General features: G+C 43.4%; 2 protein-coding genes across 3 annotated transcripts in view; both read right to left on the reverse strand.

Moving 5' to 3' along the window:
- Positions 1 to 3,916, reverse strand: part of PNPLA8 (patatin like phospholipase domain containing 8) — a 146,275-nt gene extending 142,359 nt beyond the window's left edge. Inside the window, exon 1 of one of the 2 annotated variants that reach the window (XM_036863020.1) lies at positions 3,483 to 3,916. The gene's annotated coding sequence lies outside the window, so the exon portion shown is untranslated. The remainder of the gene's footprint in view (positions 1 to 3,482) is intronic. The other variant, XM_036863019.1, reaches the window with a different exon arrangement.
- A 2,362-nt stretch (positions 3,917 to 6,278) lies between these two features.
- On the reverse strand, positions 6,279 to 15,791 carry SFRP4 (secreted frizzled related protein 4). The gene is made up of 6 exons (XM_036864503.1): positions 14,972 to 15,791; positions 13,604 to 13,684; positions 13,441 to 13,506; positions 11,234 to 11,432; positions 8,774 to 8,837; positions 6,279 to 6,821 (listed from the first exon to the last, which is right to left on the reverse strand). Exons 1-6 carry the CDS (start codon positions 15,414 to 15,416, stop codon positions 6,636 to 6,638), a joined length of 1,041 nt encoding a protein of 346 aa, XP_036720398.1. The 5' UTR covers positions 15,417 to 15,791; the 3' UTR covers positions 6,279 to 6,635.
- Between the last annotated feature and the right edge of the window lie 3,589 nt (positions 15,792 to 19,380).

The raw sequence follows: 19,380 nt of genomic DNA on the forward strand, positions 1-19,380 counted from the left end.
TTGCCCCACAGGAAGAAAGGTTAGAAAAGACTAGAAAGTTATCAGGGCTCCAGCTCAGTGGTGTGATCTTGAACCTTAGCTGGACTTCAGGCAGAAGACACATATGCTTGGCCACTGTGGCTGAGGCAGCTGAGGACTGCAGAATTGGTGGGCGTCCCTTGAAGCACTGGGCTGAGATTTGTAACCATGATGAGAAGCGCATGACGGTGGGGATATGGGTCCAAATACACGGACTGGCTCAGAAGGCAGGCAATGGTGTGCCTGTGAGGGAAGGCAGCACCTCTCTCCCAACAGCCAGACAGAGCTGGGGGTGAGTCTGCTCTTCGTGAACTGCACCGTCCACAACAGTCTCCATCCTTCAGCACTGGCTCACTCATGCACCTTGACCCTGAAGCCAGAGCTTCTCTCATTGCCCTGCTTAGCCCCTCTAGCCCCCTTCCAAGACAGGAGACCTGAAGCATTCTGGATTAGAGCCTAATACTTTCCAGGATCCCCTCCCTGGATCCTGTTCCCTGTAAGCAGATGCTCTGCAGAAAATGGACAGATTTCCTAAAATATGCTACGCTCTATTTTATGGCCCTCTTCCTGGAGTCTCTTGGCGCCCTTTCTTTTCACTGGAGTTAATCTGCTGCTATTGGGGTCTTCCCTGGTGGCGCAGTGGTTAAGAATCCAATTGCCAACGCAGGGGACACGGGTTCGATCCCTGGTCCGGGGAGATCCCACATGCCACGGAGCAACTAAGCCCGTGCGCCACAACTACTGAGCCCGCACGCTGCAACTACTGAAGCCTGCGCACTCTAGGGCCAGTGCTCCGCAACGAGAAGCCAGCGCAATGAGAAGCCTGTGCACCGCAACGAAGAGTGGCCTCCGCTCGCGGCAACTGGAGAAAGCCCACGCGCAGCAACGAAGACCCGATGCAGCCAAAAAACAAAATCTGCTGCTACTGATGCTTGCCTGTACGGTCTGAACTTGCTCACCCCTTGGAAGCTACTTTGGATGACCTCCAAAGCCAGTTTTTTAAAATGCTTTTCAGAAAGGAAGAAAGTTTACTAAGCAATGGTTCACGTGATTTTCAGCTGCTGAAATATTTCAATGACAATAAATACTTGAAGCCATTAGATGACTAAAAATGTTAATAAATTTTAAAAACCCATCTGTTTGATTCCACAACAGCATCTTAGATATCCCTTGATACCACGATGGAACTCTATTCATAATACAATTTTTTGCTTAACTTCAGTTTTTTAGACCTCATTCTATTATTCATGTTATTACAACTTTTTGAGATTTGGTATCAGTCCTCTGGTTCTGAGTCTTCCCTCTTATCTAAATTTAATTGCTAATCAAGTATGTTCTTTTTCCCTCTAAAATATATCACTAATGTGATCCAAACTTGCCATTACAAAGTGGTTCTCATCTAGGTATTATAGCTACAGGTTTTAGAATTATCTAGTTATAAAACTACTCTCATACAAATATTGCTACTAGATATATTAGACTTATGCATGTACTGCCTGAAATTGTAATGGCAAAATTACACACCACAGAGTTTCTTTCAAAACTTTCCTTTCAAAAAAGGTTTCCTTACATTCTAGTAGAAAGAGACCTCTCTTAGGTAGAATAGTAAATATTGTAAGATCTGTAGGATAGGAAGGCAGAGCTGTCCCTGGAGACTAGGGACTCCCTGATGGCTGGCTTGGGTCCAAGTTCCCCAGTAGCCTTGCCAAACCTTCCTTAGACACTGAGGCAGTCTGGAGGGCTTCCTCCCCAGCTTTCCGTCCCTCTTCCCTCTCTCTCACGGCCCTCCCAGCCCTGTTCACCTCCTGCCTCACTCTCTCTCTCACAGGTGTTTCCTCTAATAGGGTCCACATTTCATTTAATTCCATTTTGGTGCCTGCTTCTCTGAGCACCCAGACTAACACACATGTAAGCAATAAAATAGTTTTCATGTCTGCATGTCCACCTGGCTGAAATCCATACTATTGATACATTCAATCTCTCTCTCTCTCTTTCATAATATGTTTGTAGTATCTTCTAATTATAAAAGCAACACATGTTCATTAGACAAAATACAAGAAAGCATTTATGGCTTGTATTCTTTTGTGCCTCATTTTTTTTCCTGGTCCTGAGCAATCAATAACAGTGGAAAATTATTTGGGTCATAAAAATCTGTCCTCCCCTGGCATGCCCTTGGGAACCACATTCGAAAGTCCATTCTCACAAGTTATTGACAAAATAAACTAGTCATTCATTCCCCAGCTGCCTGGAGTGCGGAGAATGCTGCCAGCAGAGGGCTCACAGATGAAGAGAGACATCTAGTTCCCAGCTAAAATTTATAAAAGTTACGAGGAGAAGATAATTTTAGTAAGGACCTGGAAAATCAGCACTTTGATACACCTATGGGCCAAGCATTCTGGAGGATTACTGACAATAGGTTCAAGAACTTTCCTTGCTGGGCATACTCCTTGGCCCAGCAATGCCACTTAAATGAACTTATCCCCCAGAACTAATTAAGGATGCGCATAGATATTAGCTATCAAGCTGTTTATTCAGTTATTCAGTACATTCAGTTAAGAAACAACCTAAATCCCTAGTTACATGAGGGTCTGTTGAGTAATGCTCACCACGGAATACCTCATGGCCATTATAATAAAGAAGCTGGCCTGGGCTTTATTGACATGAGAGCTACTTCATATAAAGGGCCGAGTGAAGGTTATGAAAGAGTATGTATAATAGGCTCCTAATTTTTTTTTTTTATCATTATATAAACGCATAGAGGGAGATGAGGACTGCGAGAGAAGTGACTGTCAAGAAGAGGGAAATTTGGACACAGATACCCGGAGGAACGCCATGTGACTGCTGAGGCACAGATGGGAGTTATCCTGCCTGAAGCCAAGGAATGCCTGGCATTGCTGGCAACCAGCAGAAGCCAGGGGAAAAGTATTTGGTAACCAAACGGATGGAATTTGAAGGAATTGGGAGTTTTCTGAAGAAAGTGGCTTCATCAAGAGGACAAGGTGGTGGAATCGAGGGACCCTGGGCTCGCCCCCTCTCACGAGCCACCCGAATCGCAACTAACTGCCGAACAATCATTGATAACAAAGACTGGAACCTACCAAAAATGATATTCTACATCCAAAGACACAAAGAAGAAACGCAACGAGATGGCAGGAGGGGCGCACTCACGATATAATCAAATCCCATACCCCCAGGTGGGCGACCCACAAACTGGAGAACAATTATATCGCATAAGTTCTCCCACAGGAGTGAGAGCTCTGAGCCCCATGCCAGGCTCCCCAGCCTGGGGGTCTGGCCTCGGGAGGAGGAGCCCCCAGAGCATCTGGCTTTGAAGGCCGGCGGGGCTTGAGCGCAGGAGCCACGCAGGACTGGGGGGAACAGAGACTCCGCCACGCACGGAGGGCGCACACAAGGTTTCACGTGCACCGGGACCCAGGGCAAAGCAAAGCCTGGGCCAGACCTACCTGCGGGTCCTGGAGGGTCTCCGGGGGAGGCGGGGGCCGGCTGTGGCTCACTGTGGGAGCAAGGACACTGGAGGCGCAGGTCCTGGGGGAATAGTCCTCCGCGTGAGCGCTCCTGGAGGCGGCCATTTTGGGTTTGGTTTTTGTTTTTTTAAACATGCTGCACGTGGGATCTCAGTTCCCTGACCAGGACCCGCACCCCCTGCGTTGGAAGTGCAGTCTGAATCACTGGACCACCAGGGACGTCCCTGGAGGCTGCCACGTGGGCACCAAGAGCCGGCCCTGCCCAACCGCCTGCAGGCTCCCGTGCGGGGACGCCTCAGGCCAAACGAGCAACGGGGCGGGAACGCAGCCCCACCCATCAGCGGACAGGCTGAGCCCACACCCACCTCTGGGCATGGCCCTGCCCACCGGAGGGCCAAGACCCACCGGTGGGCAGGCACCGCCCCACCCACCAGCGGGCAGGCACCGCCCCACCCACCAGGAAGTCTCCGCCAGCCACTTAGACGAGCAGGCGGCAGACAAGAGAAGCGAAGAAGCCACGATCCAGCAGCCTGCGGAATCCAGTCTGAAAACGCAGATCAGAACCGACCCTGGGACCAGCTGGTCCCTGAACCTTGGGCGACAAGAGGGGAGTGTCCTTGCTGGGATACGTAGGACGTCCCCGACAGAGGGCCACTTCTCCAAGGTCAAGAAACATAACTAACCTTCCACATACATAAAAATAGAAATAGAAATTTAGACAAAATGAGGGGAATATGTTCCAAAGGAACAAGATAAAACCCCAGAAGAACAACTAAGTGACGTGGAGATAGGCAATCTACCCGAGAAAGGGTTCAGAGTAACAATCGTAAAGATGATACAAGAACTTGGGAAAAGAATGGATGTACAGAGCGAGTATTTATATAAATGCAGAGGAAACACCTGGAAAATTATATACCAAAATACTAACAGTGATTATCTCTGCAGAGTGGTGAGTGGGATTAGGTAGGATTTTAATTCCATTATATTTATTTTATGCATTTATTGAATGCTTTATAGAAAATACATAGTTACTGTATTATTGAAAGGCCAGCAAAAGTATTTTTAAAAATAAATGCCTCTAGTTGTCCTCAATTATGAAATTTGTTGATGAACATATTGCAAAATTGTTATTTTTTTCTGATTAAAGTAACCCAACTCTTGAATAATACCTATTTCAGAGATAGTACCACAGCCTTCCTCTCCATATATTTATATTTACCTCTCATATGTATCTAGGTGGAGAAAATATTTTAAGGGAGAAAAATAAATTCGTGGCTCTCACACAAAAGCCACTTCCACACTTGTTATGTTACTCTCAGTGTGGGCTGCTGTTCATTTTCAACTCTTTTATAATAAATAACCAAACAGTGGCCTCGTTGATCTTTTATCAATTAATCAAACTAATAAATGTGCCTAATTACGTTTTTGTGTGATATGCAGTATATGATTTCAGTTAAATATTCAAAGGAAACAGTGTTTAAGTTTGTAAAGTCATCTCCAAACTCTTATGTCGTTTTGCACTTTAAAAAAAAAGTTTTACAGAAGCGTTTTTTCTTCATTTCCATTGAGAGTTGTAACTCGCCTCCCCGCGCCCCCCTCCCCAGATTCCTACTATGCTAAGGAGGTAAACTAGGGTACCAATGCCTTTTCATGGCCTTTCCTAGGTTTCTTTAGATGCTACACTAAACACCTGTCTGGCTTTCCTTAAGGGCCAAAGCGGTTTGGCTTTTATACAGAAACACACACGGAGTATTTTATTGATACCCCTGTGTGGGTGGATCTATTGGATTCCTTCAACTCTGCTGCCCTGGGGTAGCGATGCAGGTGAAGTTACACTTTCAGGAGGAGATGGGTGCCCTTGCCAGCATCCTCATTAACCCTATTTCTCCATTTTCCCCTGGCTTACCCACACACCTCACTTCTGTGTCCTAATGGCTACAGAGATGAAATTTAAAAATCGTTTGTGAATTCAACATGTAACTTACCCCTTCTCTGAGAAGCAGGGACAATGGTACATCTAAAGGAGATTTTACTCTTAACCTTTCAGATTGTTCCTCTGCGTTCTTGAATGCTGGATGAACAAGTGATTACAGTTGCTTTTTCCAAGTGCAGAGCTGGTGTGTGGCAAGGGTGCCATAGCAGGCTGAGGACCCGGGGCTTTGGATCCTGACCCTCCCACCTCAGACCCAAGGCACCCTTGGGAGCACCGGCAATTAGCAGAGAGACTGAGCATCAAGATACCTGGGATGTCCTGGGAAGTGAGATGAGCACCACACCCACGTGTGTAAGATGCTTGGGGTTGACTAACTGGTACCTAAATCATAAGAGGAGAAACAAACTGTTTCTGGTGCTACTTAAAGGGAACTGATAAACATTGTGCATATAAAATCAGAGCATCTCCACCATGGCATGGTAACTAGTAAACAAGGATCCAGACTTTGTCTGTCTGCCTTTCCCTTTTATTTATTTAACAATACTATTGTTTTCGTTTTTAGAGCTTCTAGCTAAAAACAGAGCAGAAAGGCTTCTTTGTAAAAACCAAAAACCAAAAACCAAACTCATTACAATTTTCCACATCCTACTTTTCTAGATTGTTCAAAAATCCCCTTTCATCACAAAAATTCTTCTGCAAACAGTAAACACATAAGATCTTTTAGACATTCATTCCTCTTGATTTCCTCCTTAGAAGCATCACATTTTCAATCACATTTTAAAAAATCACTAACATCCTAACAACCAACTGAAATAAAACATATCGTTAAAAAAAATTGGGTGTTTTGTTTGTAATATGGCATTTATTTTACAATGCACATATTAGGTCAAATCGTAAGAACAAAAGCATCTCTCCCCACGTGGAGCTCCCACGGAGTATGCACACGGTTTATTCTCAACTCAATAAGCTCTTTCGACCAGCTTTCATATACCTTCCATACCAAAACGCATACCTACCACTATGGCTTGTAGTGACTTAAAAAGAAAAATTGAAGCATATCATTAAGAAAAATGCTGCAAGATGTGTCTATGAGAAGGACTGCAGTTGTTAAGGCAAGGGGTGTATGGCCTTCTACAGGCTGCCTGGGTAATGCCTGGCCTCACCCTGAGAGGAAGTCCCCGTTTTGGAAAGCAGCTAGCTCACACTTGTTTGGGGTTTGTTCTCTTTGGAGCACTCCTAGCTTTAATGTTCTTCTTGGGGCTGGCTGGCTTGGGAGCAGGCGGCTTCCCCTTGGGTTTCGGGGCGTTGCTGCGACTGGTGCGCCCCGCTGTACGCTTCTTGTCCTGGATTGTCCTCTGCTGTTCCTGCAGCCGCTCTTCCCACTGCTGGGAGGCAACGTGTACACATGACTGTCAAATACATCTCACTCCTTTATGCTCTTAAACTAATAACCAAAATAATGCAGATTTTCACTGTAATATATTCATCAAGACCTCCAAGATTATAATAGCTACCCTACCCTATGATGGTGAGCATGCATCTTGTACCAGATGCTTTGGAAAGTGCTGAGTATATGGTGACATCTTGACAAGCAATCATTTCGTTGAAACAACAGCCCTTCTAGGTGGACACCATTGTTGTGACCCAGAAGCAAGCACAGTGATGTTATTCGCAGAAAGTCACACAGCCGACAAATGTCAGAGCTGGAATTCAAATTCACCAGTCTGACTCCAGAGCCCAAGGCCCTAGCTCATGCAATTTTTCCCATAGGCCCTCTAATGCAACTTTCCTATATAGCAAAGCCTTCTAAAAACGCTTTACCAAGGCTAAAAGCAGAAATTTCTCCAGCTTCACTAGAAAGTCAGGGTTTCTTATCACACTTATGGGTTCACCTAACTCTCTTACGTCCAAAGGAAGGTAGAAGTTCCACCCACATCCAGTAATCCACTCAAGTGTTAGCTACCCAGAGCCAATGAGAAATGAGTCATTCTAGATATTCAAGTCTCCGTGATAGAAAAGGATTTACTCTTTAAATATGAAAATGTGTAAGAAAAAAATGAAAAAGTGAGTCCACTTGAATAGACATTACTTTTCTTTATAACACATAAGTCCCTACTTTGTTAGAGTATATTTCAATTACCAAATATTTGAACATGACCATAGGCCAGGCAGTGGAAATACAGTGAAATGAATGAAAAACACTGTCCCCCGCTCCTAGGGCACAACTCTAGTCTGTTCTAAAATAATAACTCCATTACTGTATGTTGTTATTACATGATTATATTTTCCTATTCTTAAATTGGAGTATTTGCTGTCAATGTGAATGACCCAAACAGCTATGATTCTTGAAAGCTTTCTTTCCTCTCAACAATGTCAGGTTTTTATGGTAGCCTTGCCTTCTAGATTGAGTCATCTAATCTACGGCAGTTTTGGGAACCAGATAAACAATCCTGCTAGAATTTTCTGTCCAGTGAGACCAAGCGTGCTCCTGAGCAGCTCATGAATGTTTAGCTCAGATGCAAGAGCAGTGTTTGGGTCTGTTATTCAGAAATGCACTCAGTAGGAGAGGCTGTGTTGAAACTACCTTCTCCAAAACTCAGTATTAATATACACTCTCCCCTTGCCCAGGAATTTTTATACCTGCAAACTAAGAGAACACAGGCAGCAGCAGTATCTTTTGTGAACGTGGAAACACAAATTCTCCTGCATATATCTAAACATATTTTCAGGAGAAGGGATGCTTTAAAAATTCCACACCAATGACCTGATTTATTTAGTTCTGCAATGATTTCACATCTCTGGGCAAAAAATTATTCTAACTCCTCTGAGTTGCCAATATTTCTATGATGTTAATACTAAAATTATGGGTTTGGCCACAAAAGTATTACTTTGTGTACATGATTTATTTTGACAAAAGTCTTAAAATTATTTTAAATACAGGGAAAGATTCTGCTTTATAGAGTGATAGGGTGATTTTTAAAACTAGGTATTCACACCCCTACATGTATATGTCTGTATTAATCCCACTGGATATTAATTCTGTTCTAGTACTTGACTGTTTGCTGAAACAACCAAAAAACGAATTTAGTCTGGAAATAACCGGTAGATCAGTATTGAATGCAACCAAATCACCTTTGAAGCTAAAGAGAAATTTATGATAGAAACTCCAAGTGAGAAAAATTATTCTCTTAACTACCTATTCAAAAGACAAATACCGCTGCTATTGTTGGCTCCTATGATAGCCTGGAGATGAAAGAATGTGAAGAATTCCCAAATTCTATAGAATTTCTTTATATGCATTCAAATCCATATTCCTATTATTGCTAATTATACTTACTATGGATCTTTTACTAAGTTGATCTCTCCATTTTTCAACTAAACAATTTTCAAGAAGCATCATCCTGAAAAAAAGTAATTTATCTTAATAAGCAATACTTATTATGAAAGTAAGAAGTTCAAAAATACAAAAAATTGTAAAAAAATTCTTCACTGTTAACCCCACAATTCCCCATTTATATTTTATTGATATTTCATTTCATTCTTCCTTGTACCTATATATATTTTTAGATCACACTGTATATTTAGATCACACTGTATATTTCCTTTTAGCATTGTATGCATTTTCTGATATAATTGAATAATTCAAAAAATGTAACTTTCATAACCATATAAATTATAACTATGGATAACCATAATATATTTAACTATTTCTCTACTGTCGAACCTCTTCTTTTGCTTAGCTATTATTATTAGCATTGCATTGAATATCGCTAGTGTGCACTGGCTAGTTATATCCTTAAGATAGATTTCCGAAAGTAGAAATCTGGGTCAGAGTATGTATTTTTTTCTTAAGGTTTTCAATGCATAGTGCTAAATTATTTTCAAAACGGCTGAACTTTCATTTAATTCACCAACACTAAGACTAGGTAAAAATGGAATCTTGTTTTTATTTGGGTTGCAGAATAGGAGATAAATATTTTAATGCTTATTTACTATTTGTACTTCTTCTGCAACTTTGTATAGATTTACAGATGTACGCCTATTTCTATATTGTAGCCTTAATGTTTTAAATATTAATTTATATGAACTTTTTATAGAGTAAGATTACTATTCTTTTGTCATACCTGTTGCAAGTACTTTTTGTCTTTCTCTTTTTATTTTTGATTTTTATGTACACAATAGTGTCATCAAATATGTGCATTGACATTTTCCCTAGTAATTTCTTACATTACTTTTATGTTTACAAACCACTGTGCTTTTCAGATAGCACACATTTATTTACCGAACTTTATCCTTTTTGATTAGGTTTTTAAAATATTTACCTCTTTAACTCATTTGAAATTTATTTTAGAGGACAAAGTGAAAATGCATACTATTTTTCAAAGTAAAGCTATCTGCAACATTTAGTAAATAAGAGTTTCATTTCTATTGATTTGCCGTATTTCCTTTATGATACAAGTTCTTGTATGAATTATAATCTGTTGCAAGACTTTTTCCTCTGCTTTATTTATCTACACATCTACTGTTGCTCCACATGGATTGAACTAGCTTTATACTAGTCTTGCTTGTCTCACAAGGCACATTTCCTCACATCCCTCTTATTTTCAGAACCTCCTTTACATGCCCTTACCAGTTTATTCTTCCAAATGATCATTAGCATTATTTGTGAAGACATAAATCTCAATCATCCATAAAATTTTTACTAGGATTTTGATCAGAATTACACTGTCTATAAATTAATGGGAAAATGACACGAAGGCTGCTATTTAACTCATGTATAATCCATTCACCTGTGCAGCAACCCGGCACATCCCCAGAACTGCTTCTAGTACTGGAGCGGTTGCAAAAGCCATACAAGAGACCAGCCCAGAAATATTCATTCAACATTCATTCACTCAATGTCTTTAGAAAGACAAGATATAAGCAGCAAAACAGCTTTAAAACCAAGAACGCAAGGAATTTTGAAGAGGGTACTAAGTACTGATAGACTCCAGAACAAGAAAGTATTCAAGTGAAGTCAGTTTCAAAAGGTGTTTTTTTGTTTTTGTTTTTTTGAGAAATAGAATCTTGAGCTGTATCCAGAAGAAACAGGTGAGCATTATTAATGGCAGAGAATCAAAGGGAAGACTTTTCATATAAAAATGAGTAGTTCTGCTGGAGAAATAGATTGTAGCAAGTTATGGGACTCAGTCTGGAACCTGCACTGAAGTGTTTGATTTTTATATTTTAAGGACTTTTTATATTATAAGGATAAATAAAAAGATGCTAAGGAAAGATGTGTGGGGAGACACACCTTCAGCTAGAGATACGCGTATAATAGATGTGTATGAGTGTGCACGGGTGTGTACGTGTGTGTGTATGTAACACTCCAACAAATGTTGTAAATTCAGCGTAAAGAAAACGTGTGGAAGTGTAGTCTCAAATGGCCATTTTTCTTTGATTTGTAAGTTATTAAAGAGACCTTAAAAAAATTCAGTATTTGCCACACTAAGATTGATTTGAAAAGAATTGGTTTTACTCCAAGTAATATATTTGTCTATACGTTTTTGAAATCAGGTAATGAATTCTGAAATTGATTTTTAAAGAGTCCATTCAAATACTCATATTTCCATTTTTCCTTAATTCTATGAAGAATTAATCGATATTTAGGAGATACGATATCCTAACCAAGGCATCTATTAAAACTGATTTTTCAAAAAGCTAGCGCTGTTTTTTTTTTCTTTTTAAACCATGATTAAGTGGAATTTTATGTTTTTCCTAGGCAGTGTGTAATTTTTTTCTGCCCCTCTGTGCCTACCGTGAGCGCCACTCATAACACATGATGAGAACGTCTTGGTGGGGCAGGATGTGAGGACACTGGCAGGAAGAATTCGTAATGAGTGGGACTTGAGTTCGAGGGATGGGTGATGAGGACTTGAAGATCTCTTTCACATCCACTACTGTAGTTACTTCATTACAGCCACTCCTCTGCACAGCTTTTATTTTGGCATGAATGACTGCAATTGAAAAATCGATATGTGTTATTGAAGCTTTGGAGAAAAATATGGATGGTTTATTCCTGCCAACTCCTGAGTCTCTCTTAAAGAATCACTCCTGTAATTATGGTCATGTCCAAGCTGCCCGAATGCAGGCAAAAAAGCCCACACAATCATGTGCTAAATGTAAGGCCTCGCATATTGTCAACAATGTCTTAAAAGTTCTGAATCATGCTGCAAGATGGAAAAGTAAATTCACAAGCAGGCTTAGTCTGGGATCTGTCTTTGGGTCAGTGACTGCTCCACATTGGGCCACAGAGAGGGTTTGAATAGAGAATCCCATGGATCCTTCTCAGCCCTAAATTTCTATAATTCTATGATTAGGGGTTTTTGGGGGGCCAGAAACATATGAGGAAATTTAGTTACATAGAATGTGGATAAAATTTTATAGAAACCATACTTGCTTCTACTCGGTCTTGTAATGATTTTAAGTGAGAATCATATATTCTCAGATTCAGAAGCCACCTGAAAGTTTGTATGGTTCCATCACGCATCTGCTGCTTGAACTCGCTCTGCTGCAGAGGAAGTTATTACAGTCATACCATTTTTGCACCGGAAGGAGTCTCTGAAGACTACTGTTCTCAATCCTTTAATTTCCCAAACTGCCCAAGCAGGGTCCATGGTGGGTAGAGGTAGAACTGTTATTACAGATGGCTGGTAATATCACTGTCTCTGATCCTGCTTTCAATTCTGACTCTTTTGGTCCCTTGCTATTACTGCCTGCAGTGGAGTTGTAATCAGCCGAGGGTGGCTCTGTCTTGGATTCCATCCTAGGAAGCTGGTTTATGAAGGAGCTAAGGAATGTAAATAGAAAATGGTTTCATCATCAAAGTGGTTCTGAGGCAATGATGCCCCAGAGAACAGCATGACAGTGAAACTGAGACAGGACAACTAAGTAACTAAGGCTGGACCGTGTCAGATGAGGGACTTCGTGGATCAGATTAAGATGATATCTACATAGAACAGGTTTAAAATAACAACAACAAAAAGCTACTAGAAAAGATAGTGTACTTTTTTTTTTTTGGTTGAATTATGCACTTCGGCTATGTGTGATTCTAAAATCCGACAACCTAAATAAGAGGTTATTTTTTCAGACTTTTATAGTGCCATGATCTTCCTGCTTTTACGTGGGTTGTATAATATAAAGGTTCTTATGATATAAAATTTCAGTTTGAAATATGGAAAGCTAAGTTAGCAAATAAAATGAACAGTTTTCCCCAAACAGTTTCTGTTATTTCAATAGAAATAATTTAAGAAATGCAAAAAAAAACCCCAGAAAATAGCCCAAAAAGATATTTTAAAGGAACACATTTTTAATTAAATTTACTTTCAAATGATGATAGCAGAATTAAATTTGCTGAAAACATTCAAAGTAGCATGATTGACTTATTCTCTGAAGAAAGTGCTGTCTGGGTCTTTCAAATAAGAGAAGAGGGCATTTAAGCTATGCCAATACTTAACAGCCATAGGATCTTGTGATTAACGTATTCCCACAATTTCTTTAAGGTGTTTAATATTTGTAGCTATTTATAGGTAAAAAGATACATGTGCATATCTTAATTACTGGGTCTCTGGGCCTCAGGTCAAAGCCATGGATTCTCACCCATCCTTCCTGCAGCAGTGAGATCTTGAGAAAAGTGAGGTGCTATCCCGGCTGACAGCACTTCTCACCAGGAAGTGCGATCAGGAGTCACACTGATCCACACCACTCTTCTCACCCGGGTAATTTACTTGGTTTTTACTTGGTTTACCCAGAAAAGCAAGACGTTTTTACAGTTGTTATTGTGCCACCTAGAACCCACATGATTAACTAGAAAAATCCCTTTTCTTCACTTCATGACTAGCAGACCTGGCTTTGTCATGTGCCAATGATTAACTAGAAAAATCCCTCTTCTTCACTTCATGACTAGCAGACCTGGCTTTGTCATGTGCCAAGTCCCCAACCCAACGGTTTCAGCAGATGATTTACCGTAACTGTAGTTTTTGCTCAGATACGTTGCCAGGGTCGGCTTCACCTTTTTGCACTTGCACCGGTCTAAAGAAGACAAAAGAGAGACCAAAAATTGAAAAAAAGATTCAGAAATCGCTCTGGGGAGAAGAAAGAGAGGGAGGCTTGAGGATAAAGAACTCACCAGGGCTTAGGCGTTTACAGTCAATGTCAAGAGGCCTTTCCTGTACCATCATGTCTGGAGTGATGTCTATCCACTTAACATCTGAAACACACACAGGGCCACATGGGTGTGGTCAGTGATTTGGTCTGTTCACCCAGCTGGAATAAGGAATCATCTGCAGACACTAACACAGCAGCGCACACACACACACACACACACAAATCCTGAATGGTAAAAATTGTACATGATTGTCAACTACTTCTTTCATATAGACTCTCTGGGCTTAGGAAAGAAGACTTTTGGCTGGGACTGCTTATCCAGAACAAATTGATGTGAAGGCACATCCATTTAAACTGGCTGATACATACAGTCAACCTGGATAAATTACATCATTCCATCCCAAATCTATTTTAAAATGTTGATTTTTCCAAGTTGACAGTTTACCACTATCAGAATAACCCAATATTTCCAAATCCCCACCTCACATTTGCAGAAACAGTCCATAGGTACCCCAAACAAGCATAGCCCTGTATCATTTCTATAATTTAAGCAATGAATATGTTTTTTCTAAAACTCTGAATTAGAGAGGAGTTTCGATTTTTCCTCTTCACTTTACTTCTTCTCCTCCACATTTGGGCAATGCTCTGAGATATAACTTCAGAAACTACACTAAAGCAACACCATAGTTTCTTTAAATGTGCAGCAACCTGGGTCAGGCATAAAAGGAGGGCCAAAAATATACTTAGGTTTTATTTCAAGAAGTGGATTTAACCTGCTCCTTCTTCCTAGAAAAGCAGGAAAAAAGACCAAAGAGAAAAGAAGGAAGTGGTGGTTGAGCTCGAGTTGACTAAGATGCCACAGAGGTTGGCCTCTGGGTCAAAGACTAAGAAACAGACGTCACAGTTTTCAGGGCAACTAAATTTACAAACTGCACTCCTGGTGGGGAGTGAGAACTAGTACCGTTTTTTCAGAAGAGCTTCAAGAGCTAACATTAATGAGAATCCTGGTGGAATATTTAATAATTAAATGTACACGTGAGTACCTAAAGCTGGCTCAGATCCACCTAAACCCTATATACTTGTTTACTACTGCTACTATTTTATTTTATTACTATAAACGAAAATGTCCCCAATGGTCCCCTATCTAAGCAAAATCGCCCACCCCTCCTTATGGGACATGGTGCTCCTTAGCTGCCAAAACTCCAGTAGAGAAAGCAGACTTTTCCCGAAGTCAAGTCACAGCCCTTCCCACCTCCTCCAGCTCTCCTAAGTGGAATGCGGGGCTGCTCGACCACCCGCTGGCAGCTGTAGGTGTGGCCGTCGGGTTCTCACGTGGCAGCGACAGCCCAGGGTGCCTCCTCACCCCCCTCGGTCCTTCCCCGGGCCTCACCCTCCGGGAGGTCAGTGACGATGGCCTCGGGCGAGATGCACACGCCCCGGTCGTAGACAGGCAGCTCGTCGCAGGCCAGGCTCTCGGGCCAGCTGTGGTTGTACATCTTCATGAGGGGCTCGCAGTCGTCACGCGCGCGCTGGCACACCGACTTGCACGGCTTGATGGGGTCGTGCAGGAACTCCAGAGTGCAGATGGGCGCGTACATGGCGCAGAGGAAGAAGCGCAGCACGGCGCTGCAGTTCACGTCCACCAGCTCCTCGTACTGCTCGATGGCCAGGATGGCGTTCTCCTGCGTGCTGTGGTGCAGGTGGTTGGGCATCCGCGTGATGTTCCAGGGCATGTGCCTGCACATGGGGATGCGCACCGCCTCGCACGGCGCGCCGCGCACGCCCAGCGCCAGGCGCAGCCACAGGCAGAGCGCGGTCAGGATGGAGAGGAGCATGGCACTGCTCTCCCGCGCCGCCACCCCGACAGGCAGAATGGGCCCTTCTCTCCCCGTCCCCCTAGTCTTTCTCTCTCCCTTCCCGAAGGAGGAAGTCCTTTAGGGCACAGGGGATGTGCTCGTCCCAAACTCCCGTGGGCAGCAACGCTGGGCCGCGGGGGCCGCCTGGGAGTATCCGCCGTCCGGCGCGCGCAGCACAGCAGCACCAGCCCTCAGCCTCCGGGGCGTGAACCCGCCCTGGTAGCTCCAGTCCCCGGCCCGGCAGCTCCGAGCGCAGCCAGCCCCGGCCATTGCGGGACCTATTTATCCCGCCACCTCCCCTGACGTGGGCTCGAGAACGCTCCCTTGGCAGCTGCAGGCGCGGCGCGGGCTCCCCCTCGGCCGCCCCACCCTCGGCCCTCTCCTGCAGAAGTGGTGACATCATCTCCTCCGGGCCGCAGCCCAGGGCTGGAATCCTGCATTCCCCCAAAGTCCGTCCTTTTTAGTCTAGCCAGTCCTTTTTCTCCAGACCAAGAAAAAGAGCCTCTGGCAGTCGTTTTGGACACCGGATCCAAGAAGGTGCAAGAGAGGATTTCAAGAAAGGGAGGGACCGCCTTTCGAGTCAAAGCTGAACTTTGCGCCCTCTGCCTTATGGGTTCCCCAACTGTAGAGCTGGAGGGAAATGGGAACTTCGCTGCTCTTTAACTCTGAAACATACCTGCTTTCTCCAGTAGGGGGCATGAGAATTGCTGAGCGGTGAGACTATTGTGTGGGGGGGAGAGTGCAGTTGGAAAGGAAAGGACACATTATATAAACAAACCACCCCGTCCCAGCCACGAGTTGTATGGAATTTGTTTTTGTTGTTATTATTGTGGCTAGTAGACGTTACTTTGGGCTCAAGTTTTTCCAGAATGGCCTCTGATCTGTACCTGCTCCAGAAACAGAACTGCCAGAAGGTGCAATAGCATCTTCCAGTTTGAGAATGTCTTCCATCCACCAACATCCCCTTTTCCTTCTCCTGACTCCCTATTCTTCTCTCCAACGTGAATGAAAGCAGAAAACAAAGAAGACTTTGGATACCACAATTTGAAAGATTTTTTTTCCCTCCTTCATGCCAAGTGATTTCCAACCCAGCAGTCTAACATCTTGATTTTTGACTTGCTTGGAAACTGTTACTTAAATGAAGAAAGAAGCTGTGTGCCATGGAGAACAATGATGTATGTTTTGTTTTCTCTTTTATTTTTATTAGAAAGAGGTAGTAGAATCCACTGCTGGCTCAGCTATCCACAGAAAAGGGAGGCTTTATTGTTCCAAGTGTACATCAATCTTCAGGCAGTAAGATTTCTGGTATATGATATTTTCTTAGGGCATTAGAATATGAAAACATGTTATCTGAATGTTAATCTTTAAAAACATGGTTTAATTGGAAATCTGAACTTGAGGCAGACAGATTTTTTTGTCTCTAAAGCTTAGATCCACAAAGTTAGTTTAGTTTTGACCCTGATCAGGACTGGGGATTAAAATAGCCCAAGAAAGGAAAAGCACAACTGACATTTACTGAGCATGTACAATGAGCTCGGGGTAGTGCTTTAAATGCATGATCTTATTTTTTTTTCCCCCAGGAACATGAATCAAACACAGTAGGTTGAAAGGGTAAATGAGATAAATACATTTCAGGATTCACCCAAGGAGTCCAATTCTATTTTGTGGGAAGGCCGGGGTGACCAAATACAGGCAGGCCAATCTAGAGAGGTATTCCAGTTTTCTGTAGAACAGATCTCAAGCTTCAAAAATGCCAACGCAGGCTAGTGAAACATCAAGCGAGGGGGATAGCCCAGATGAGATCTCAAGCCATTTTCAGCAGTAAACTCCAATAGGTATAAATGCCTGGCTTAGTGAAAAAGATTTTCAGCCCAAGTTCCTACCAGGGAAGAAGATACAGTTTTGAGAAAGAGCTGGACTCCGTGTCCTTTTCCTGGAGTTAGTTGAGGAGGGCAAACCTGGGGAGGACTCAAACTTCTGCAGCCAGTTTGAACCTGCTGCATTAGTTTAGCTATGCAAGTACCAAATCGCGACATTTCAGGTGCTTCCCTGATGTTCGCAGATGGCATGTCCTTTAAGAAAGGGAGAGGAGAAGTTAAGCACCTTTCTCCATAAAGCTCTTTGCTTATCCCATTAGGTCTGCTGGTAGTCTGGCCTTAGCGTTTCTAGGAGAGGGTGGCAGTGCTGAGGGATGCATCCGGAGAGTCTGTCAACCAGCCTCCATCTTCTTGCCCGGCTTTAGCACTCAATCCATTACCTCATACTTGACATTGATTTGCCAAAAGTTCACGTAACTGGGGAAGTTCCCCTGGTCAGTGGCTTCTCTCTGGTAGCTCCTTTTCAGTCTCCTCCAGGGCCTGTTTCTCTGCCCATCCTTTCAATGTCTGGGGTTCTCTAGGGCTCCATCCTCAGCCGCCTTCTCACTCTCTACACTCCCTGCTGCTCCAGGTTGGCTCAACCTCGGCACTGTTGACGGTGGGGCTGGATAATTCTTTACTGGGTGAGTGGTGGTGGTGCTGGGGGCTGTCCTGCACATTGTGGGAAGTTTAGTAGTATCTCTGGTCTCCTCCCACTAGATGCCAGGGGCAGCTTACCCCCTACCCCACTGTGATAACCAACAAGGTCTCTAGATATTGCCAACTGCCCCCTGGGGGACAAAGTTGCCCTGGGTGGAAAACCACTGTTGTACTCTCCTCTCTGGCTTCAGGGACCACCTAGATGTCAATGGCTTCCGTATCCAGACCTCTAGGCCTGCTGGTCTCTGGAAGTGTTTATCCAACTGTCCCCTGGGAATTTCCACCTGTATATCCCACAGTCATCTCAAAATCAGCCAACCCTAAACTGAATTTATCTGCTCTCACTCAGGGCTGCACTCCCAGTGGTCCAAACCAGAAACCCCTTCCTCTGAGTCTAAATCCTTCTCTCTTGTTCCCAACCCTTCCACCCTCTGCATTTCTACAACCATGGCCGTAGCTCAGACACTAGCTCTTGTCTGGATTGCAACAGTATCTTCCTTCTTCTCCCTGCCCTCTGCCTTGCCCTGCCATTCTCCACACTGACCTGGGGGAGCTTCCTAAGGCGTATCCCTGATGATGCGCTCCCTAGCTCTACATTTATGGATGGCGCCAACAACCCCGGTATTAATAACTAACCCTTAAAATGGTTTTCAAGGCCTTGAGTGATCTGGCTCCGGACTACCCTCTGCTTCATACTTGAGCCCAAACATCACACTCATTTCCTCTTGTCGCCACATCTGTCTCTCATACAGGAACGCTCTCTCCCACTTTCACCTGCCTCATGCTTCTTCAACCCTGAAAGGCAGATCTAGCGAAAAGACTCTATAAACCTGGAAAGCAAGGCTTTGTTTTTTGTTTTTAAACAGTTGCTTTCTTTTTTCTTGATTCCATACTATAGATCCTAACATTACACCAACATAAACCCAATTAACTTTCTTCTTGATGATCCTAAACTCCCAGACACACAAACCTCTAGGCTTGTGGTATTGTCAAGTGATGAGTGAGTGGAGCAGTCTCACTGCAAATGTGGCCTCCAGGCATGTCCCTGAGTCCTCAGCCCAAGAGCAAGGGCCTATTGTCTAGTCCCCCAGGCTCTGTACAGGGAGTGGGGGGCTGCCAAACGGCCATGATAAACGACTGGTGTCATTTCTTCAGGAAGGAACCCTTTTTTCCATTTTTAATTTGGAATTAGCAGGTGGCAATTTTGATAAAGGGACAGGGTACCTGCGGCACAGCAAGTGCTGAGGCCCTGCTTTCCCGACCTTGACCTCGAGTTCGTTCCCCAGAGTTGGTTACCCGTTGAATACTCAAGTTAGCAGAGAAACATTTCCCTTCTCATCGCTTCCCCCCGCCCCCCTTTAGAACACGGATGCCCGTCAGGATGCTAGTGGCACCACTGCCACTGCATTTCCTGTTGGCAGCAGAGA

Source organism: Balaenoptera musculus, chromosome 9 (genome assembly GCF_009873245.2).
Source record: "Balaenoptera musculus isolate JJ_BM4_2016_0621 chromosome 9, mBalMus1.pri.v3, whole genome shotgun sequence".
Taxonomy (NCBI): Eukaryota; Metazoa; Chordata; class Mammalia; order Artiodactyla; family Balaenopteridae; genus Balaenoptera; species Balaenoptera musculus.

Coding starts and splice junctions, on each gene's coding strand:
- SFRP4 (XM_036864503.1), bottom strand. CDS start 15,416: ATGCTCCTCTCCATCCTGACCGCGCTCTGCCTGTGGCTGCGCCTGGCG. Junction 13,685..14,971: donor CGTCACTGACCTCCCGGAGG/GTGAGGCCCGGG, acceptor TGTGTGTTTCAG/ATGTTAAGTGGATAGACATC. Junction 8,838..11,233: donor TGTTATGAGTGGCGCTCACG/GTAGGCACAGAG, acceptor ACTTTTTTTCAG/GATGATGCTTCTTGAAAATT.